Here is a 23,959-nt window from a genome sequence, read left to right on the forward strand (position 1 = left end):
GCCGCTTTGTTCCCCTCCCTGTGTATGAAGGTGGCTCGGAATTTGAGTTGGCGTTTATGAAGGGTTAGTTGCGCCACCGCATGCCGGGCGAGTGCCGGGCCCCATCCTGTCCCATTGACCAATTTGATTGCTTGCTCTGCATCGGACTCAATCCAGATTGGTAGGGCGAGTTCTTTGGCTATATTTAGCCCGTGGAGCATGGCCAACAGCTCCGCCTCTAACGCCGAGTGTGCTTCTAGGGGTGTGCTGAAGGCGACGAGCATCTTACCCAAGTGGTCTCGAATAATCCCTCCGGCCCCTGTTCTACCGTTCGCTTCATTGTAGGAGCCATCTGTGTTGAGCTTTATCCACGGCTGGTCCGGGGGGTTCCATTTGATTGCCATGGCTAGGGGTAGCGCCCTGATTGCCGCCACTTGAGGAATGTTGATTCCAAGTTTAACTCCCTTCCAATGTTTCGGCTTCAGACTTCCATTGGACATAGCATTCCGAATGAACATGTGGACCTGCCATACCACGTTTTGTGGTTTAAACTGTGTGCCTTGGTGGCGACTCCTGTTTCTCTCCGACCAGATAAACCACAGAATGAGGTATGGAGTGGCTCGGCTAAGATGTTTCATGTTCGGCTGTTGGTACCTTCGCGCCCACACTTAAACAAAAAAATTGTAAGTTAGAGAGAGACGCTCTCCCTTCTCTCTAGAATCCCCCACCACGTTTTGAGTTCCCACATCGCCGCCCACCCCATTCTCGCTCGGCTCACCACTGTCGACGGTCCCCCTCACGCCCCCGCTCCACCAGCCACCCACCATCCTCCCGACCTCGGATTCTCACCAACCAACCACTCCCTTGGCTAAGGCACGAACAAAGCTCCGGAGCGGCTGGTGACTCGACTCATTCTCTCGATCATGCCGGAGCGCCTGCCGGATCCCCCCCCGGAGTCAGAAGAACCGCGCACCATCTCGGACCAGCTAATGGTCCTCCGGCCGGCCGAGGACCCTCTCTCGGACCAGCCAATGAATTTCACGTCGGAGGAGTCTTCCTCCATAATTTTTCCCTGCAGGAAAGTGGCGAGGAAAACTTTGAAAATGAAGGTGAAGGCACGGAAAAGTACACCAGCCCCTCCCATCAAAGGCACTGGTCGGAAAAGGTTCGTACCCTCACCGATGCCGGAGGACAAGCAACTTAGGAAGAAGATTGATTTCGGGGCCGAAGGGAGCTCGCCGGTCGGAAGCCCAAAATGCAAAGGCCCCATCTTCCCGACGTCGATGGAGCCCTCCCCTAATCTCAACGGTGAAGATGAAGCTAAGATTAATGAAGAACTTGCCGGCGCCAGAACTGTTGACAACGCTCCGGCCGACGACCTTGCGGCCGGCGCAAACGCGGGGACTGGTGACGGAGGAGAGCACAACCCCCCACATGATGGCTGCTCGGAGAGAGATGGCTCTAGCATGGGTCAAAAGGCCTGGGTGGACGCGCTAGTCAACTTGCCCGAAATGGGCACAACAATAAAATCACTTTCCGAAAGTTCCTTGGCGCCTTGCCACTTCGGAACACCACGTGATGCTGGCCCCAATGCATCCGTTGAGCCCCCAAAACAACAAAAATCTAGCTCCTTTTTGCAGCAACCCAACTTTCCCGAATTGGCTTGGAGACCAAAACCTCCTTCCGAAAGTGGGCTAACTCCTTTCCGTCCCAAGAGCTCACGTGAGACGATTGTCGTGGAGGCCCCAACGCAACCAACAAAGGCCGAAATCATCCACTTAGCCGCCTTGGACTCGGCGGAGATGCTAGACACATTGGTTGCGCAACCTCTCATTACGGCCGGCCACAATCCACTGGAGTTCCCCCTAAACCCTTCGGGATGCATGCAAAGTGTCACACACACACCTCGGGATGGAAATGGACCCTCCCTTGAGGACTTTCCCCCTCTCGAACGAGGACGAACTAGCAAGCTCCGAGCTACGTTTGAGGCTAGTTCGGAACATTATTGTGCGGAGTTCGGCCAGCCGCGACCGAAGTCGAACCCTAACGTCTACCGAGAAAAGCCTTTTATCGAGACGATGAACAAGGCCACGCCTAGTGCCGAGATGGTTGCAGTGACAAGAGACACACCAACACCCAACGATACGCCTATGGATGATGCCGAACAGACCCTCACCGAGAAGGATAAAGTCGAGAAGATCCACACCGAGAAAGAAAAAGCCGAAAAGCCGAGAATGGAAAAGCCGAGAAGGGCACACAACGGCAACGTAGGTGCCGAGAAGATCCACACCGAGAATGGAGAAGCCGAACTCAACAATCCGAAGAGAAATGGAAACACACCTAAGTCCGCGACGGATGCCGCAACACAAGGGCTGAATGTAGTTAATCAACTTGGGGGGGTAGAAGCTACACTGGGGCCCTCGCCGTGGCCGAAATCGATGGCGGACTTGCTTAGGGGTACCCCGTCGGGCTCGGCGAGTAACACTCTACAAGGCCGGGGTGAAGGCGCCGCAAGCCACCCCGGTCGGCCGAAAACGATGGCGGACATGCTCAAAGGCTCGACTGACCCTACCGGCCCCCAAGCCTTTGAACCGGATAAGCTCCAGAACATTGGATTTGCTTCAGTGTCCGACGGCATCCCGGCCATTTACTTCTCCGGAGCGGAAACTCAAAAGCTTGCTGAGAGCATGGGACACGCCATTGTGGGTAAGTTTTCTCACTCTATCCCTACGGGACTGCAAATCCAAAAGACCCTCGACAATATTAAACTTCGGTGTGGATTTAGTTGGAAGTACATTAATGCTAAACATATTCTCATTCAATGCGAGGACTTGGCGGACTATGCCCGAATCCTTGGAGGCCCAAGGGGTACGCCCGTTTGGCTCATTGACCGACACCCGATGAGGGTCTTCAAATGGTCCCCGGACTTTGATGCTTACTGCGAGTCCCCCATTGCGGCAATCTGGTGCAACCTAATTGGCCTCCCCATTCACCTTTTCGACCAATCCGCCTTATTCGCCATCGGCAAGCTTCTCGGCAATCCAATACAAATTGATCGAGCCACGGCAAACAAGACTCGGCTTTCATTTGCCCGAATCTGCGTCGAGATAGACATCACAAAACCACCTACCGAAGAGATAATCCTCGATCTTGGTGGGCGAGAAACGGTGCAGCGAGTCCGATGGGACAAGATACCATCATATTGCCGAGAATGCAAACATGTCGGCCATGCAAGTGAGGTGTGCTATGCGACGGGCAAGAAGGAACGGCCGCCAAAGAGAAACTACCACAACGGCCCGCCAAAACAGCCACAACCCGAGAGACAGACCGAGAAGGGGAAGCAAGATATGGGGAAGAATGCCTCCAGCTCCAACGAATGGAAACATCAGGGGAAGAAGCAAGGCAAGGCCGGTGATCGACCAAACAATAACAAAACAAATGGGGAGGACTCCGGTGATACTTCCTGGGAGGGACCGAACTCCAAGGGTGACTCTACTTTGGGGAGCGGACCGAGCTCCGGAACTCAGAATGCCGGGCTTATTGCCGGGATCGAGACTGGGAAGTCCCCACCGAACCGGGGGAATCCATTGCATCCCACCACCGAACCACCAACACCACGTGGGAACATGGACGTGGAGTGGGGCTCCCCCATTGCGAGGAGCTTGGTCTCACCAGTTCGGCGAGGGAATCCGAGAGGAGGCGCGCGCCATGCTTTGACAAGGGGGCGTGGGTTCTTCTCGGCAAAGAACCACATGAGCACTAACCAATATTATACTCTCATGGAGAACGGAGAATTTGATGTTGAGAATTGTGGGGATGCGGACGAAGACCTTATGGAATTGCATGTGGGGGCCGAGAAGTTAGGAGGCAACAGTTCGGCCGAGGACGCCGAGGAGGTCGCTCCGAACAAAGAGCAACACCGTACTGACTATCAAGGAGGGCCTTCAACCTCTTTGGGTACGCACCCTTCTTGTTAATAATGTCGTACAATCTCATGTTTTGGAACGTGAGGGGGATCGCGAATGCGCCCACTCAAAACGTTCTGAAAAGACTAATTGGTTGTCATAATGTTTTATTTCTTGCAATAATGGAACCGCTCACACAACCGGACCCGGACCGTTTCTCTAAGGCCTTGGGGCTGTCCTTCATTGGTTCGAACATGAACGAGAAGATTTGGATGTTTGCGGAAGAGGGGTCCACTTTTGATATTGAGGTTGACTCGGAACAAATTCTCCACGGGTACCTCAAATCCCACCGCCTTGCTAGGCCGGTGGCCATCTCAGCCGTGTACGCCAAATGTACAAGGGCTGAAAGACATCACCTATGGGACAAGATGAGAGAGATTGCCGGGCCTCTTGAGGGAACACCTTGGATCATCGGTGGCGATTTCAACACCATGCTATCTCATCAAGACAGAGTTGGAAGTGATACCAACCGGCAAGCCGAGATGGTAGATTTTGCGGAGGCAACGGAAGATTGTAGGCTGCTTGACCCTGGTTTTGATGGAGCGGCATTCACTTGGGCCAAGAATGGCCTTTTTGAAAGGTTGGATAGAGTGCTTGTCAGCGAGGATTGGACTAAGACCTTCGAGGCTACTCGGGTTACGAACCTCCCCCGGATTGCCTCGGACCATGGACCAATTCTTGTCAGGTGCACGAAGATGAACACATCCGCTGGAGCCAAGGCTTTCAGGTTCCAGAACATGTGGATCCGACATGAAGGATTCATGGCCGTAGTGCAAAAAGCATGGGAGGAGCCCACGGGGGCGGGTGGAATCCTAAACATTCAAATCAAGCAGGCCAGAGTTAAAAAGGCCCTTAAGGAGTGGAACAAAGAGGTTTTTGGAAACATTCATGCTAATCTAAAAGAAAAGGAGGAAGAAATTGCTTTGGCCCAATCTTGTTTCGAAGCAAGGCCGACCCCGGATCACAGGACAGCGATCAACAAACACATTGCCGAGTACATCCTTTTGCTGAAAATGGAAGAAGATTTTTGGCGACAGAAGGCAGCTCTGATCAAGCTCGGAAAAGGAGAGAAATCCTAATCGGCAGTGATGGAAGTAGGAGACGATGGAGTCGAGAATTTTGTGGATTCCAAAGACATGCAGCAGCAGAGCAAAGCGTTCGATAAACTCACCGACCGAGTCGAGGATCGACAGCTCGACTCAACAAGAGTTCAAGAAGCCATGGCTTCAATCTACGCATCAAAAGAGGCTGATATACAAGCTGCTAGGCTGAGGGAGAAAGAATTGGCAGCCGTTAAGATTAATGCCGGTGATGTCGACATCATTGCCAATGAACTGGAGCTCGACAAAAAGGTCGCAGAAAGAACCTTGCGTGAGCATAAAGGTGATGCTGTTGCTGCCATCAGATCCTTGCTCTACTAATTAAGAAAATTATGCTCGATTTGTATTTGCTGTGATGAGAAATCTTTGACAATATTTTCCATGTTAAGACACACGCCCATGATCGTTCAGCACGTTGTTATATCATAATACAAGGATGAATTTGTCAGCATTTTTTTAATAGTGTTTGTAAAATTTGTAACAAACAAGTTTGGAACTTTATATATGGTGTATCTTGAAAAAAAAAAAAAAAAAAAAAAAAAAAAAAAAAAAAAAAAAAAAAAAGACAGAAGGCAGCTCTGAGGTGGCTTGCCGAGGGAGACAAAAATACCCGGTTCTACCAAAGCTGGGTGAAACAAAAGAGGGTTCGTCTCCGCATCCATTCAATACGTGTCAATGGGCAGGAGCTCACCGAGGAAGCCGAGATTAAAAAGTCCGCAGTGGAGTTCTTCCAACAACTCCTTGCCCCCAATAATCCGACACTTGAAGATCCAGACCTCGACCTAATCCAGCAGGTCCACTCAGCCGAGCAGTTCGCTGACATCGCAGATGCTCCAAGTGCGGACGAGGTCAGGAGTGCCACCTTTTGCATTTCCGGAGATAGTGCACCCGGACCCGACGGCTTCTCGGCCACCTTCTATCAAGCCTGCTGGCCTATTGTGGGACCGGAGGTAGTGGACGCAATCAGACAGTTCTTCAGAGGGGCCTTCCTGCCGAGGAGCATCACGGCCACAAGCATAGTCCTTATCCCAAAGAAGGCTTCGCCGGAATCATGGACCGACTACCGACCCATCAGTCTCTGCAATGTTTTAAACAAGATCATTACCAAGGTACTCACCTCTCGACTCTCTCCTTTCCTCCCACAGGTCATCTCCCCAAACCAAAGTGGATTTGTCAAAGGTCGGCTCCTTAACGACAACGCACTTCTGGCTCAAGAGATGTTCCATGAGCTTGCTAGATGCTCCCCAGCGCCTAATGTGGCAGTAAAGATTGACATGGCTAAAGCCTATGATAGGGTCCAATGGCCATTCCTCTTCAAAGTTTTACGCCGTATGGGTTTCCCGGATTCATGGATTTCACTTATGGAGAGGTGTATTGGGTGTTGCTGGTTCTCGGTCCTTGTTAACGGGGCACCCTCGGGCTTCTTTAGATCAACTCGAGGACTTCGGCAAGGAGACCCGATCTCCCCTGCTCTGTTCGTAATCGCGGCGGACTACCTGTCCCGAGCATTAGATAAGCTCATCCTCGGCCAAAAGGACATGACGTTCAAAGCCTCCCGGAGATGCATGGAGATCAGCCATCTAGCCTATGCGGACGACATTATCATCTTCACTCAAGCGGCGGCAAATCCTATGCGCCGGCTAAGAGCCTGTCTCGAAAAATATGAAAGAGTCTCCGGCCAACAAGTCAGCCTCGCCAAGAGTAATTTCTATATTGCCGAGGCCCATGAACACTGGGCAAACTCGATCCAGGCGGAAGGAGGCTTCTCTAGAGGGGCCTTTCCTTTTCTCTATCTCGGTGTCCCTATCTACCGTGGTGTCAAGCGCACGGACATGTTCCTCTTTCTACGGGAAAAGATTGCAAGAAGGATCTCAGGATGGGCACACCGTCACCTATCCTTTGGAGGAAGGCTTACGTTGATTAAGAGCACTCTTGAAGCGATCCCCTTGCACATCTTTCAAGCCGTCGAGCCCACGGCCGGTACCCTCAAGCAACTTGATCAACAAATGGCCCGATTCTTTTGGGGGTCTACGAATGAAAAGAAGCGGACCCATTGGATTGGATGGGAACAAATGTGCCGGCCCACTGATGAAGGAGGCCTTGGGATCCGAAAAACTATGGAGGTCCTCCACGCTTTCAATATCAAACTGTGGTGGCGATTTCGGGAGCAAAACTCCCTTTGGGCAAGATACATGATGGCAAAATATTGCTCCAACTCCACACCGCTCACCTTGAGATTGCCGAGCAGGAGTAGCCCTACGTGGAGAAGGCTCTCAAGAGCATGGCCCCTCGCGCAACCGCACATGAGATGGCTAGTGGGACAAGGGGACATCTACTTCTGGGATGACATTTGGCTTGGCAATAGCCCTCTGAGGGAACTTAGCCTTGATGATAGGGGAAGACCAACCACCCGGGTCTCGGAGTTCATTACAAATGGTGGTTGGGATGTGCCCAAGCTTCAACTCCTTCACAATCAGGCCGGCCTCCCTCAGCATGTTATCGATGGCATCATTAATACACCGATCCTCCATGACGAACAGGATATCCCGAGGTGGAACCTCTCTAAGCATGGGGAATTCACGGTGGCTTCGACATGGGACACACTTCGAGGACGAAACCCGATCATCCATGGTTTGGGGGACGTTTGGAAGGTAGGCCTCACCAACTCAATAGCCATCTTTATCTGGAGGCTTCTCTCCAATCGGGTGCCGGTTGACACGAAACTTCAGTGGCGGGAGATTGAGCTAGCTTCTAAGTGCCAATGCTGCCCCCACAGACCGAACACTGAGTCACTCCAACACCTCTTCATCCAGGGATATGGAGCTCGCAGAGTATGGAGTGAGTTCGACGGCTGGTTCACAGGCCCGTTCCCACGCATCCATATCAATGACACAATCCCTACGAGAATCGAAGTGTGGGCGCGAAGGTGCCAACAGCCGAACAAGAAACATCTTAGCCGAGCCACTCCATACCTCATCCTTTGGTTTATTTGGTCGGAGAGAAACAGGAGCCGCCACCAAGGCACACAGTTTAAACCACAAAACGTGGTATGGCAGGTCCACATGTTCATTCGAAATGCTATGTCTAATGGAAGCTTGAAGCCGAAACATTGGAAGGGAGTTAAACTTGGAATCAATATTCCTCAACAAGCGGCGGCAATCAGGGCGCTACCCCTAGCCATGGCAATCAAATGGAACCCCCCGGATCAGCCGTGGATAAAGCTCAACACGGATGGCTCCTATAATGAAGCGAACGGCAGTACAGGGGCTGGCGGGATTATTCGAGACCACTCGGGTAAGATGCTCGTCGCCGTCAGCACACCCCTTGAAGCCCACTCGGCGTTAGAAGCGGAGCTGTTGGCCATGATCCACGGGCTAAATATAGCCAAGGAATACGGCCTACCAATCTGGATTGAGTCAGATGCAGAGCAAGCAATCAAATTGGTCAATGGGACGGGATGGGGGCCGGCACTCGCTCGGCAAGCGGTGGCGCAACTAACCATTCTCAAACGCCAACTCAAATTCCGAGCCACCTTCATACACAGGGAGGGGAACAAAGCGGCGGACTTCCTTGCGAAAATGGGGCTAGTCCAAGACAGTGGCCTACGAATGCACTACAACTCAGCACCGAGAGAACTATTGGACTTGGTTAGATTGGACGAGATGGGAGTGTCGCACATCCGAAACCTAGACGGGGACGGGCATCAAAGTTGATCATGAGACGACGGGAGACAATAGTGACTAGCTTTGTGGTTAATTGTTTTTTGGAAAGGAGTATGATGAGGTCCGAACCTTGTGGGATCGGACCGCATACTACTCTTGATTTTGTTACGGCACACCACTTTTGGGTGTGGCCACGCCTTGTAATTATCTCTTGTGGAAATATAGGGATGAGGGACCCACGAACCCTCCACCGTAGAGGTGTTTGATTAAAAAAAAAAAAAAAAAAAAAAAAAAAAAAAAAAAAAAAAAAAAAACCTTCGCGCCCACACTTCGATTCTCGTAGGGATTGTATCATTGATATGGATGCGGGGGAACGGGCCTGTGAACCAACCGTCAAACTCACTCCATACTCTGCGAGCTCCATGTCCCTGGATGAAGAGGTGTTGGAGGGACTCGGTATTCGGTCGGTGGGGGCAGCATTGGCACTTAGAGGCTAGCTCAATCTCCCGCCACTGAAGCTTCGTGTCAACCGGCACCCGATTGGAGAGAAGCCTCCAGATAAAGATGGCTATTGAGTTGGTGAGGCCTGCCTTCCAAACGTCCCCCAAACCTTGGATGATCGGGTTTCGCCCTCGAAGTGTGTCCCATGTCGAAGCCACCGTGAATTCCCCATGTTTAGAGAGGTTCCACCTCAGGATATCCTGTTCATCATGGAGGATCGGTGTATTAATGATGCCATCGATAACATGCTGAGGGAGGCCGGCCTGATTGTGAAGAAGCTGAAGCTTGGGCACATCCCAACCCCCATTAGTAATGAACTCCGAAACCCGGGTGGTTGGTCTTCCCCTATCATCAAGACTAAATTCCCTCAGAGGGCTATTGCCAAGCCAAATGTCATCCCAGAAGTAGATGTCCCCTTGTCCCACTAGCCATCTCATGTGCGGTTGTGCGAGGGGCCATGCTCTTGAGAGCCTTCTCCACGTAGGGCTACTCCTGCTCGGCAGTCTCAAGGTGAGCGGTGTGGAGTTGGTGCAATATTTTGCCATCATGTATCTTGCCCAAAGGGAGTTTTGCTCCCGAAAGCGCCACCAAAGTTTGATATTGAAGGCGCGGAGGACCTCCATAGTTTTCCGGATCCCAAGGCCTCCTTCATCAGTGGGCCGACACATTTGTTCCCAGCCAATCCAATGGGTCCGCTTCTTCTCATTCGTAGACCCCCAAAAGAATCGGGCCATTTGTTGATCAAGTTGCTTAAGGGTACCGGCCGTGGGCTCGACGGCTTGGAAGATGTGTAAGGGGATCGCTTCCAGGGTGCTCTTAATCAACGTAAGCCTTCCTCCAAAGGATAGGTGACGGTGTGCCCATCCTGAGATCCTTCTTGCAATCTTTTCTCGTAGAAAGAGGAACATGTCCGTGCGTTTGACACCACGATAGATAGGTACTCCGAGGTAGAGGAAGGGGAAAACCCCTCTAGTGAAGCCCCCTTCCGCCTGGATCGAGTTTGCCCAATGCTCATGGGCCTCGGCAATATAGAAATTACTCTTAGCAAGGCTGACTTGTTGGCCGGAGACTCTTTCATACTTTTCAAGACAAGCTCTTAGCCGGCGCATAGGATTTGCCGCCGCTTGGGTGAAGATGATAATGTCGTCCGCATAGGCTAGATGGCTGATCTCCATGCATCTCCGGGAGGCTTTGTACGTCATGTCCTTTTGGCCGAGGATGAGCTTATCTAATGCTCGGGACAGGTATTCCGCAGCGAGCACGAACAGAGCGGGGGAGATCGGATCTCCTTGCCGAAGTCCACGAGTTGATCTAAAGAAGCCCGCGGGTGCCCCGTTAACAAGGACCGAGAACCAGCAATACCCAATACACCTCTCCATAAGTGAAATCCATGAATCCGGGAATCCCATACGGCGTAGAACTTTGAAGAGGAAGGGCCATTGGACCCTATCATAGGCTTTAGCCATGTCAATCTTTACTGCCACATTAGGCGCTGGGGAGCATCTAGCAAGCTCATGGAACATTTCTTGAGCCAGAAGTGCGTTGTCGTTAAGGAGCCGACCTTTGACAAAACCACTTTGGTTTGGGGAGATGACCTGTGGGAGGAAAGGAGAGAGTCGAGAGGTGAGTACCTTGGTAATGATCTTGTTTAAAACATTGCAGAGACTGATGGGTCGGTAGTCGGTCCATGACTCCGGCGATGCCTTCTTTGGGATAAGGACAATGCTTGTGGCCGTGATGCTCCTTGGCAGGAAGGCCCCTCTGAAGAACTGTCTGATTGCTTCCACTACCTCCGGCCCCACAATGGACCAGCAGGCTTGATAGAAGGTGGCCGAGAAGCCATCAGGTCCGGGTGCACTATCTCCGGAAATGCAAAAGGCGGCACTCCTGACCTCGTCCGCACTTGGAGCATCTGCGATGTCAACGAACTGCTCGGCTGAGTGGACCTGCTGGATTAGGTCGAGGTCTGGATCTTCAAGTGTCGGATTGTTGGGGGCAAGGAGTTGTTGGAAGAACTCCACTGCGGACTTTTTAATCTCGGCTTCCTCGGTGAGCTCCTGCCCATTGACACGAATTGAATGGATGCGGAGACGGACCCTCTTTTGTTTCACCCAGCTTTGATAGAACCGGGTATTTTTGTCTCCCTCGGCAAGCCACCTCAAAGCTGCCTTCTGTCGCCAAAAATCTTCTTCCATTCTCAGCAAAAGGATGTACTCGGCAATGTGTTTGTTGATCGCTGTCCTGTGCTCCGGAGTCGGCCTTGCCTCGAAACTAGATTGGGCCAGAGCAATTTCTTCCTCCTTTTCCTTTAGATTAGCATGGATGTTCCCAAAGACCTCTTTGTTCCACTCCTTAAGGGCCTTTTTAACTCTGGCCTGCTTGATTTGAATGTTTAGGATTCCACCCGCCCCCGTGGGTTCCTCCCATGCTTTTTGCACTACGGCCATGAATCCTTCATGTCGGATCCACATGTTCTGGAACCTGAATGCCTTGGCTCCAGCGGATGAGTTCATCTTCGTGCACCTGACAAGAATTGGTCCATGGTCCGAGGCAACCCGGGGGAGATTCGTAACCCGAGTAGCCTCGAAGGTCTTAGTCCAATCCTCACTGACAAGCACTCTATCCAACCTTTCAAAGAGGCCATTCTTGGCCCAAGTGAATGCCGCTCCATCAAAACCAGGATCAAGCAGCCTACAGTCTTCCGTTGCCTCCGCAAAATCAACCATCTCGGCTTGCCGGTTAGTATCACTTCCGACTCTGTCTTGGTGTGATAGGATGGTGTTGAAGTCGCCACCGATGATCCAAGGTGTTCCCTCGAGAGGCCCGGCAATCTCTCTCATCTTGTCCCATAATTGATGTCGTTCAGCCCTTGTACATTTGGCGTACACGGCTGAAATGGCCACCGGCCTAGCAAGGCGGTGGGACTTGAGGTAACCGTGAAGGATTTGTTCCGAGTCATTCTCAATATCAAAAGTGGACCCCTCTTCCGCGAACATCCAAATCTTCCCGTTCGTGTTCGAACCAATGAAGGGCAGCCCCAAGGCCTTAGAGAATCGGTCCGGGTCCGGGTGTGTGAGCGGTTCCATTATTGCAAGAAATAAAACATTATGACAATCAATAAGTCTTTTTAGAACGTTTTGAGTGGGCGCATTCGCAATCCCCCTCACGTTCCAAAACATGAAATTGTACGACATCATTAACAGGAAGGGTGCGTACCCAAAGAGGCTGAAGGCCCTCCTTGGTAGTCAGTGCGGTGTTGCTCTTTGTTCGGGGCGACCTCCTCGGCATCGTCGGCCGAACTGTTGCCTCCTAACCTCTCGACCCCCATGTGCAACTCCATGGGGTCTTCGTCCGCATCCCCACAATTCTCAACATCAAATTCTCCGTTCGCCATGAGAGAGTAATATCGGTTAGTACTCATGTGGTTCTTTGCCGAGAAGAACCCACGCCCCCTTGTCATGGCATGGCGCGCGCCTCCTCTCGGATTCCCTCGACGAGCTGGTGAGACCGAGCGTCTCGCATTAGGGGAGCCCCACTCCACGTCCATGTTCCCACGTGGTGATGGTGGTTCGGAGGTGGGATGCAGTGGGTTCCCCCGGTTCGGTGGGGACATCCCAACCTCGGCATTTTCGGAGCTCGGTCCGCTCCCCAAAGCAGAGTCCGGCATTCTAGAGTCCGGTCTTGAGCCCGGCATTTTCGAGTTCGGTCCCTCCCAGGAAGTACCACCGATATCCTCCCCATTTGTTTTGTAATTGTTTGGTCGATCACCGGCCTTGCCTTGCTTCTTCCCATAACGTTTCCATTCATTGGAGCTGGGGGCATTCTTCCCCGTATCTTGCTTCCCCTTCTCGGTTTGTCTCTCGGGTTGTGACTGTTTAGGCGGGCCGTTATGGTAGTTTCTCTTTGGCGGCCGTTCCTTCTTGCCCGTCGCATAGCACACCTCACTTGCATGGCCGACGTGTTTACATTCTTGACAATATGATGGTATCTTGTCCCATCGGACCCGCTGCACTGTTTCTCGCCCACCAAGGTCAAGGATTATCTCTTCGGTAGGCGGTTTTGTGATGTCTATCTCGACGCAAATTCGGGCAAATGAAAGCCGAGTCTTGTTTGCCGTGGCTCGATCAATCTGTATTGGTGTGCCGAGAAGCTTGCCGATGGCGAATAAGGCGGATTGGTCGAAAAGATGAATGGGGAGGCCAATTAGGTTGCACCAAATTGCCGCAATGGGGGACTCGCAGTATGCATCAAAGTCCGGGGACCATTTGAAGACCCTCATCGGGTGACGGTCAATGAGCCATACGGGCGTACCCCTTGGGCCTCCAAGGATTCGGGCATAGTCCGCCAAGTCCTCGCATTGAATGAGAATATGTTTAGCATTAATGTACTTCCAACTGAATCCACACCGGAGTTTAATATTATCGAGCGTCTTTTGGATTTGCAGTCCGGTAGGGATAGAGTGAGAAAACTTACCCACAATGGCGTGTCCCATGCTCTCAGCAAGCTTTTGAGTTTCCGCTCCGGAGAAGTAGATGGACGGGATGCCGTCGGACACTGAGGCGAATCCAATGTTCTGAAGCTTATCCGGCTCAAAGGCTTGAGGGCCGTTAGGGTCAGTCGAGCCTTTAAGCATGTCCGCCATCGTTTTCGGCCGGCCGGGGTGGCATGAGGAGCCATCACCCCCGCCATGTAGCGTGTTACTCGCCGAGCCCGACGGAGTACCCTTAAGCAAGTCCGCCATCGATTTCGGCCACGCCGAGGTCCCCGGGGTAGCTTCTACCCCCCCATGTTGAGTAACTTCATTTGGCCCTTGTGTTGCGGCATTCGCCGAGGGCTTAGGTGTATTTCCTTTTCTCTTCGGGTTGTTGTGTTCGGCTTTTCCATTCTCGGTGTGGATCTTCTCGGCACCATCGTTGTCGTTGTGTACCCTTCTCGGCTTTTCCATTCTCGGCAGTTCGGCTTTTCCTTTCTCGGTGTGGACCTTCTCGGCCTCTTCATTCTCGGTGTGGATCTTCTCGGCATCATCCATTAGCGTATCGTTGGGTGTTGGTGTTTCTCTTGTCAATACGCCCATCTCGGCACTAGGCGTGGCCTTGTTCGTTGTCTCGATAATAAGCTTTTCTCGGTTGGCGTTAGGGTTCGCCTTAGGTCGCGGCTGGCCGAGCTCCACACAATAATGTTCCGGGCTGGCCTCAAACGTAGCTCGGATCTTGCTAGTTCGTCCTCGTTCGAGAGGGGGAAAGTCCTCAAGAGATGCCCCACTCCCATTCCAAGGTGTGTGTGTGACACTTTGCATGCATCCCGAAGAGTTTTGGGGGAACTCCGGTGGTTTGTGACTGGCCGTCGGTAGGTTTCCGGCACGGAGAGGCTGCGCCGCCGCTGCATCGAGCGTTTCCACCGAGTCCAACGCTGCAAGATGAAGGATCTCATCTAGTTTTGGGTTCCTTGGTGGGGATCCAAACGATGCAACTCGTGCCATGTTAGAGGGGAAATGGGGGGGGGGCACTTTCAAGGGGGGCTTTTGTACTTGCTATCATTTTAGGCAAGTTTGCTTTTGTACCTGATGGCTTAGGTAGGAAAGGTGGATTAGTGCTTTCAAAGTCAACTTTTGTCCCAGCCTCCAGATTAGGTAGGTTTGCTTTTCCACTTTCCATTGGGGCAAGGACAGCACATGGTGCAGCTTGTGCTTCACGTGACCTAGCAAGTCTTGGCTGGGGATTGTGGAGGGAGGGGACTTCGCCGGAAACGGTCATAAGCTCGACGGCGGGAGCAGCAGTTTCCGGCGAGCCGCCTCCTTCCGGCACGGTTCTACCGTTGGGGGCATCGAACTCTTCTTCACATTCATTCCAATGCTCCACTTCCTCTTCCTTCTTATGAGGCAAGTCGGGGTCCTCCAACCTGAGAGAGACCCCCAAGTCGAGGGACGGAGTCGCCGGGAACAGGGATCCTTTGCATTTGGAACTACCGGCCGAAGGTCCTTCCTCCTCACCGAAGTCTATCTTCTTCCTTAGTTGCTTGTCCTCGGGCATCGGAGACGGGACAAATCTCTTACGACCATTGCCTTTGGTAGGAGGCGCCGGCGTACTTTTTCGGGCTTTGAGCTTTGCTTTAGCCTTTTTTAGTTCCATGGATTTGGTCGGACGTTGAAGGGAAGCGGCCTCACCAGCTCGGAAGACCATTTGCTGATCGGAGAGGACCCGAGCTTCCTCATCCCCGGGAACAATGTCAGGCAAATGATCCGGATTTAGGGCCGGAGTGTCTCTCTTTTCGTCGGGGTCCGGCGGTTGCCCCATTGTTTCGGCCAGCCGGGCGGGCTTCGGCAAGGTATAGCCAAGACGTGGAGTAGAGGTTGACGGGAGCCGCGAGCCAAGTGCATCTCCGTGGGCCACCACTTCCATTTGGACCCCCTCCTCGGATGTGGGGGCTTTAGGAAGGGCTCCTAGGCCAAGTGCTTCCTTGCTATCAATGGAGCAAGCCGGGAAAAGATTTACCTTGGATTTAAGGCTATCAAGGTCGGGGCTCGGGACGGATGACTCGGGCTCGGAGTTCTCCTCTTCTCCAAAGTCGAGCTTCTTCCTAAGTTGTTTGTCCTCCGGGAGTGGGGAAGGTACGAACCTTTTCCGGCCATGACCTTTTGTGAGAGGTGCCGGCGTGCTCTTCCTAGCCATCATCCTATTCTTCTTGCTTTGCATTTTCAAATCTTTGGCCGAGACCTTTGGTGTTGGGTCATCGCATGAGTGGAAAATCATAAGTTGGTCCGGGATGGACCTAGCCTCCTCGGGGTCTGGTGGGGCCGGGGGTGGGTTCGTGGGGGGGTCCGGCATGGCCAGCCGAGGGTGTGACCGCAGCGCCGAACCAAGGTGGGGAGACGGTGGAGTTGAGGAGGGATGGTGACACGACCGACGTGGAAATGGTCTCGGCGGGTTGTGGGGGGGTGAGGTGTGGTGGTCGGCGTGAGGGAGTCGCGGCGGGTCGTGGGTGTGAGAGGGTGGACGGCGGAAAGGATCAAGGTGGGGGAATTGCTAGAGAGAAGGGGGAGCGTCTCTCTCTAGAAGTCGTTTCTGTGCAAGGAGTACATTGTCATTGAGGAGCCTCCCTTTGACAAAACCGCTTTGATTCGGTGCAACAACACTTGGAAGGAATGGGGCAAGGCGCCTCGTGAGGACTTTAGTAATCACCTTGTTGATCACGTTACACAAGCTAATGGGCCTATAGTCTCCCCAAGTCTCGGGTAAAGGCTTCTTGGGGATGAGTACGATACTCGTGGCCGTGAAGCTGCGGGGGAGGAAAGCCCCACCAAAAAATTGCCTAACCGCTTCCACCACGTCTGGCCCCACAATGCCCCAACAAGCTTGGAAGAACAATGCCGAGAAGCCATCCGGGCCGGGCGCGCTATTGGCCGAGATATCGAAGACAGCTCGTTTCACCTCATCCGCATCCGGGGGTGTGGGGAGGCCCGCCAACTGCTCCGAGGGAGGGAGTGGATGTAAGAGGCTGAGGTCCGGATCCACAAGCTCCGGGTAGCTTGGGGCTAGGAGGTTTTGAAAGAACTCAACCGCCGATTCTTTGATGGCCGTGTCATCCGTAAGTTCACGCCCATTAGCGTTAATCTTGTGGATACGTAGCCGAATCCTCTTCTGCTTCACCCAACTTTGGTAAAATCTAGTGTTTTTATCCCCTTCTTCCAACCAACGGAGGGCCGCCTTCTGACGCCAAAAATCTTCCTCCATCTTAAGGAGAAGGATGTACTCAGCAATTTGTTTGTTGACCCCTGTTCTATTCCGGGCCGAGGGGTCACCTTCAAACTCCGATTGAGCCAGCGCAATGTTCTCTTCACAAGTTTTGAGGCTGGCGTGTATATTCCCAAAAACCTCCTTGTTCCATCTTTTAAGCGTTTGTTTGATCCTAGCCAGCTTGATCTTCAAATTGAGGAGGCCCACAGCCTCCGTGGGAGCCATCCAATCTTCTTGCACCAACTCACCAAAACCCTCATGCCGGACCCACATGTTTTGGAACCGGAAGGCTCTACCACCCCCGTGGGCATTAGGTAGCCTGCATCTGACGAGGAGAGGCCCGTGGTCCGAAGCAATACGGGGTAGGTTAGTGACTCTTATTGCATCAAACAATTGGGGCGTCATCTCACTAATCAACACCCTATCCAGCCTTTCCATGAGGCCGTTCTTTGCCCAAGTGAATTCAGCCCCATCATAGCCTGGGTCCATTAGTCTGCAATCCTCAATGGCCTCTGCGAAATCCACCATTTCGGCCTGACGATTTGTGTCGCTTCCCGTCCTATCTCGAGTGGAAAGGATTGTGTTGAAGTCCCCTCCAATGAACCACGGTGTTCCCTCCGAAACTTGGGCAATATCTCTCATCTTTTCCCAAAGGGCATGCCGCTCTCCTCTCGTGCATTTAGCATACACGGCCGAGATCATAAAAGGGGTTGAGATCCGGGGACAAGTGAGCCTCCCATGTAGCAGCTGGTCCGTGTCATCCATCACATCAAAATCCATCCCTTCCTCCACAAAAATCCAAATTTTCCCATTGGTGTTCGCCCCCTTGTAGGACAGCCCCAACACTTTCGAGAATTTGTCCGGATTAGGAGAGGTAAGCGGCTCCATTATTGCAAGAAAACAAATATTATGAGATTTAATTAGTCTTTTTAGGACGTTTTGGGTTGACGCATTCGCGATTCCCCTAACGTTCCAAAATAGAAAATTTAACGACATGATTAACAAGAGGAGTTCGTACCCGGCGGGATTGACCCCCCTCCTTGGAATTCAATGATTTGAAGGTCCTTCTCCCCATGAGATGCCGCGGCCTCCAAAAAGGCGGGATTGGCGCCCTCATCGATTTCATTATGGGAGATGGTATCATCCCAATTTTCCTCGTCTTCCATATCATTTTCCACGAAGTTCTCTTGAGCCATGAGGGTGAAATATCGGTTAGTACTCAAGTGACTTGATGGCCCTTGTGCCTCGGTTTTCTTTAGGTCGAAGGGTTTAAAGAAGCCTTTCGGTTGCACATGGGCCCCCGAAGTCGGGTTCACTTCTCGCCGCGCCATATCCGCTCCTCTTGGCGTACCCCCGCGCCCATTTCCAGAAGAGGGGAATTTAGCGAGCACCCCTTTAGGTGAAGAGGTGGTATGCTTGTCTCATTGACACCTCAACCGTTGAAGAGGGAGGCCATGGCAGTTTGATTGTAGGGTGATTTATGATGGATTTGACAACCACTACACCTTCAAACACAACAACAAAGTCTATTATGCTTGTCTCATTGACACCTCAACAAGTTCAAGAGGACCAACAGAAATTGTCACGAGCAAGGAGAGCTCGTGAGGTTGAGAGAAAAAAAAGTGAGGGCACTGAAAAAGAGTCGAGTGAAAAAAAAGAGTCGAGAGAAAAGTAAGAATGAGAGAAAAAAGGTGAGGGCATTGAAAAAGAGTCAGTGAAAAGAGTCCAGAATATTCACTCCAACTTCTCGGCAATCAGATTCTAGAGAGAGATGGTCCACCACCGGATGAAATGCGAACCCTCTCGGACCAAGCCATGACATTTTGCTCGGTGGGGCCTTCTTCCCCGAAGCAAGCATCTAAGAAGGCGGCAATGAAGCTGGCCAAAGCTAAACTTAAGTCACGGAGGAGCACTCCGGCACCACCAACCAAAGAGAACGGCCGGAAGAGATTCATCCCGTCTCCACTTCCCGAAGACAAGCAACTCCGGAAGAAGATAGATTTCGGAGAGGAGGAAGGTACCCCACTTGAGAGTCCCAAATGCAAAGGGGCAATATTTCCGATGACTTCAAACGGAGAAATTGAGGGTATCATCCGGCCAAAGACGTGCGAGCAACGTGACTTCAATGACGAGCTTGATTTGGACAAGCCAATCAAGGTATGTGAAGCTCCTCCTAATAATTCGCGCTTTTCCGATCAAGATTCCGACCGGACAGCCGGAGAGGGGCCAGCCGCCGATGAGGTAACGGTCATACAGCCAAGTCATGACAATACACTTGTACTTGTTGCTGCAAAAACAAAAGAAGTGTTGGAGGAAGAGAGAGTCAAACTTCTTTTTTTTTTAATCAAACACCTTTACGGTGGAGGGTTCGTGGGTCCCTCATCCCTATATTTCCAAAAGAGATAATTACAAGGCGTGGCCACACCCGAAAGTGGTGTGCCGTAACAAAGCCAAGAGTAGTATGCGGTCCGATCCCACAAGGTTCTGACCCCATCATACTCTTTTCCAAAATACAATTAACCAAAAAACTAGTCACTATTGTCTCCCAACGTCTCATTACCAACTTTAGTGTCCGTCCCCTCTAGGTTTCGGATGTGCGACACTCCCATCTCATCCAATCGAACCAAGTCCAGCAATTCTCTCGGTGCTGAGTTGACGTGCATTCGTAGGCCACTGTCTTGGTCTAGCCCCATTCTCGCAAGGAAGTCCGCCGCTTTGTTTCCCTCCCGGTGTATGAACGTGGCTCGGAATTTGAGTTGGCATTTGTGTAGGATTAGTTGCGCCACCGCTTGCCGAGCGAGTGCCGGGCCCCATCCTGTCCCATTGACCAATTTGATTACTTGCTCTGCATCCGACTCAATCCAGATTGGTAGAGCGAATTCCTTGGCTATGTTCAAACCGTGGAGCATGGCCAAGAGCTCTGCCTCTAACGCCGAGTGTGCTTCAAGGGGCGTGCTGAAGGCGACGAGCATCTTACCCAAGTGGTCTCGAATGATCCCTCCAGCCCCTGCTTTGTCGTTCGCTTCATTAAAGGAACCATCCGTGTTGAGCTTTATCCGCGGCTTATCCGGGGGATTCCATTTGATTGCCATGGCTAGGGGTAGCACCCTGATTGCCGCCGCTTGTTGAGGAATGTTGATTCCAAGTTTAACTCCCTTCCAATGTTTCGGCTTCAAGCTTCCATTGGATATAGAATTCCGAATGAACATGTGGACTTGCCATACCACATTTTGTGGTTTAAACTGTGTGCCTTGGTGGCAACTCCTATTTCTCTACGACCAGATAAACCAAAGAATGAGGTATGGGGTGGCTCGGCTAAGATGCTTCTTGCGGGGGGACGGGCCTGCGAACCAAGCGTCAAACTCACTCCATACTCTGCGAGCTCCATGTCCCTGGATGAATATGTGTTGGAGGGACACAATACCCGGTCGGTGGGGGCAGCATTGGCACTTGGAAGCTAGCTCAATCTCCCGCCACTGAAGTTTCGTGTCGACCGGTACGCGGTTGGAGAGGAGCCTCCAGATGAAGATGGCTATGGAAGTAGTGAGACCCGCCTTCCAAACATCGCCCAGTCCCTGAATGAGCGGGTGCTGCCCTCGGATTGTGTCCCATGTCGAGGCCACCGTGAATTCCCCATGCTTAGAAAGGGTCCACCTCGGGATGTCCTTTTCACCGTGGAGGATCGGGGTGTTGAGGATGCGATCAATGATGTGCTGTGGGATGCCGGCCTGATCATGAAGGAGTTGGAACTTGGGTTCATCCCACGAGCCATTCCTAATATACTTCGACACCCGAGTGGTGGGACTCCCCCTTTCATCGAGGCTGAGCTCCCTAAGTGGGGTGTTACCGAGCCAGATGTCATCCCAAAAATAAATATTACCTTAGCCCACTAGCCACCTCATATGCGGTTGTGCGAGGGTCCAGGCTCTAGAAAGCCTCCTCCACGTGGTGCTACTCCTGCTCGGTGTTCTTACGGCAAGAGGTGAGGAGTTGGAAGAGTATTTAGCCATCATATATCTCACCCAAAGGGAGTTTTGCTCCCGGAAGCACCACAATAGTTTAATGTTGAAGGCACGAAGGACCTCCGTAGTTTTGCTGATCCCGAGTCCCCCTTCATCAGTGGGGAGGCACATTTGGTCCCATCCAATCCAGTGGCTTGGAAGATATGCAAGGGGATCGCTTCAAGAGTGCTCTTAATAAGCGTGAGCCTCCCTCCAAAAAATAAATGCCTGTGCGCCCACACTGAGACTCTTCTTGCAATTTTCTCACGGAGGAAGAGGAACATGTCCGTGCGCTTTACACCTTGGTAGATGGGGACGCCTAGGTAGAGGAACGGGAAGGCCCCCCTAGAAAAACCCCCTTCCGCTTGAATCGAGCTTGCCCATTGCTCATGAATTTCCGCAATGTAGAAGTTGCTCTTGGAAAGGCTGATTAGTTGGCCTGAGACTTTTTCATAATTTTCATGACAAGCTCTGAGTCGGCGCAAGGAGGTAGCCGCCGCTTGTGTGAATATAATTAAGTCATCCGCATAGGCTAGATGGCTGATCTCGATACATCTTCGGGAGGCTTTGAAGTTCATCTCCTTTTGGCCGAGTATGAGCTTGTCTAGAGCTCGCGACAAGTAGTCCGCTGCAATCACAAACAAGGCGGGGGATATCGGATCGCCTTGGCGGAGACCTCGTGTTGATCTGAAGAAACCCGATGGTGCCCCATTGATAAGAATCGAGAACCAGCACGAGCTTATACACCTCTCCATAAGCGAGATCCATGCGTCCGGGAATCCCATGCGTCGAAGCACCTTAAATAGGAAAGGCCATTGGACCCTGTCGTAGGCTTTGGCCATATCAATCTTCACCGCTACATTAGGCGCTGGGGAGCATCGTGCAAGCTCATGGAACATCTCTTGAGCCAGCAGCGCATTATCACTGAGAAGCTGCCCTTTAACAAAGCCGCTTTGGCTTGGGGCAATGACCTGCACAAGGAAAGGAGAGAGTCGGTTCGTGAGTACCTTGGTGATGATCTTGTTCAGGACGTTGCAAAGGCTGATGGGTCGGTAGTCGGTCCATGACTCAGGTGACGCCTTCTTTGGGATGAGGACGTCGCTTGTGGCCGTGATGCTTCGTGGTAGCTACGCCCCCCCTGAAGAACTGCCCAATAGCTTCCACCACCTCCGGACCCACGATGTTCCAACAGGCTTGATAGAAGGTGGCAGAGAATCCATCGGGTCCGGGAGCGCTATCGCCGGAGATACTGAAGACGGCACTCTTGACCTCTTCCGCGTCCGGTACCTTTGCGATATCTGCAAAATGTTCGTCTGAATGGACTTGCTGGATTAGGTCGAGGTCCGGTTCTTCGAGTGCCGAATTTCTAGGCGCGAGAAGTTGTTGGAAGAAGTCCACCGCTGACTTTTTTATATCCTCTTCCTCAGTTAGCTCTTGTCCATTGGCACGGATCGAATGGATACGCAGCCGGACCCTTTTTTGTTTCACCCAGCTTTGGTAAAACCGAGTGTTCTTGTCTCCCTCGGCTAGCCATCTCAGGGCTGCCTTTTGCCGCCAGAAGTCCTCTTCCATTCGCAGCAGGAGGATGTACTCGGCAATGTGTTTATTGATCGTTGTCCTATTCTCGGGCATTGGCCTTGCCTCGAACTATGATTGGGCCAGCTCGATAGCTTCCTCCTTGTCCTTAAGGTTCGCATGGATGTTCCCGAAAACCTCTTTGTTCCACTTCTTTAGAGCTCTTTTAACTCTAGCATGCTTGATTTGGATGTTTAAAAGTCCCCCAGCCCCCGTGGGTTCCTCCCATGCATTCTGTACAACAGCCATAAAGGCCTCGTGTCAGATCCACATGTTTAGGAACCTGAACGCCTTGCCTCCATTGGTAGAGATCGACATCTTGCATCTTGCTAGAACTGGGCCGTGGTCCGAGGCAATCCTTGGGAGGTTCGTAACCCGAGTGGCCTCAAAGACCCTGGTCCAAGCTTCACTAACGAGCACTCTATCCAATCGTTCAAAGAGACCATTTTTGGCCCATGTGAAGTCCGCCCCATCGAACCCGGGGTCGAGGAGCCTGCAGTCTTCAATTGTCTCCGCGAAATCGATCATCTCGGCTTGCCGGTTGGTGTCGCTCCCAAATCTGTCCCGGTGCGAGAGGATGGTGTTGAAGTCACCACCGACAATCCACGGTGTTCCTTCGAGGGGCCCCGCAATCTCTCTCAACCTATCCCACAGTGGGTATCTCTCGGACCTTGTGCATTTGGCGTACACGGCCGAGATAGCTAGTGGGCTAGTAAGCCGGTGAGACATAAGCCGCCCATGTAGGATTTGTTCCGTATCACAATCAATATCAAAAGTAGCTCCTTCTTCCACAAACAACCAGATCTTCCCCGACGTGTTCGAGCCAATGAAGGATAGCCCCAAGGCCTTGGAGAACCGGTCCGGATCAGGGGTTGTGAGCGGTCCCATTATTGCAAGAAAAAACACATTATGACATTTGATTAAGCGTTTCAAGACGTTTTGGGTTGACGCATTAGCGATTCCCCTCACGTTCCAAAACATGATGTTGTAAGACATTATTAACAAGTGGGAGACGTACCCGAAGGGGATGAAGTCCCTCCTTGATATTCAAAGATTTGTTGCGCTTTGTTCTTTGCGTATCCCTCGGCATTGCCCGGAGGAAGATTGCCACCAGCCCTCTCGTCCCCCTCTTGCATGTCCATAGCCATGTCATCCGCATCTCCACAATTTTCAACATCAAACTCTCCATTCGCCATGAGTGAATAGTATTGGTTGGTGCTCATGTGATTCTTAGCCGAGAAATAGCCACATCCCCTTGTCATTGCATGGCGTGCGCCTCCTCTCGGATTCCCTCGCCTAGGCGGTGACATCGAACGCCTCCCGTTGGCGGGGCTCCATTCCGCATCCGTGACCCCGTGAGCTGTTGATGGTTCGGGGTGGGGTGCGATGAGTTCGACGGGTTCGGCGAGGTCTTCCCTCCCTCGCCCCCGAGTTTGGGCCCCT

At 52.2% G+C, this 23,959-nt stretch overlaps 2 protein-coding genes across 2 annotated transcripts; one reads left to right on the forward strand and one right to left on the reverse strand.

The window, feature by feature from the left end:
* The first annotated feature begins 5,000 nt into the window (after positions 1 to 5,000).
* LOC121791148 (huntingtin-interacting protein K-like) lies at positions 5,001 to 5,495 on the forward strand. Its single transcript, XM_042189180.1, has one exon. The coding sequence runs from the start codon at positions 5,033 to 5,035 to the stop codon at positions 5,363 to 5,365; it is 333 nt and encodes a 110-aa protein (XP_042045114.1). The 5' UTR covers positions 5,001 to 5,032; the 3' UTR covers positions 5,366 to 5,495.
* A 17,282-nt stretch (positions 5,496 to 22,777) lies between these two features.
* Positions 22,778 to 23,404, reverse strand: LOC121791149. The gene has a single exon (XM_042189181.1). It carries the CDS (start codon positions 23,402 to 23,404, stop codon positions 22,778 to 22,780), a length of 627 nt encoding a protein of 208 aa, XP_042045115.1.
* Between the last annotated feature and the right edge of the window lie 555 nt (positions 23,405 to 23,959).

Source organism: Salvia splendens, unplaced genomic scaffold, assembly GCF_004379255.2.
Source record: "Salvia splendens isolate huo1 unplaced genomic scaffold, SspV2 ctg737, whole genome shotgun sequence".
Taxonomy (NCBI): domain Eukaryota; kingdom Viridiplantae; phylum Streptophyta; class Magnoliopsida; order Lamiales; family Lamiaceae; genus Salvia; species Salvia splendens.

Coding starts and splice junctions, on each gene's coding strand:
- LOC121791148 (XM_042189180.1), top strand. CDS start 5,033: ATGGAAGTAGGAGACGATGGAGTCGAGAATTTTGTGGATTCCAAAGAC.
- LOC121791149 (XM_042189181.1), bottom strand. CDS start 23,404: ATGGGACCGCTCACAACCCCTGATCCGGACCGGTTCTCCAAGGCCTTG.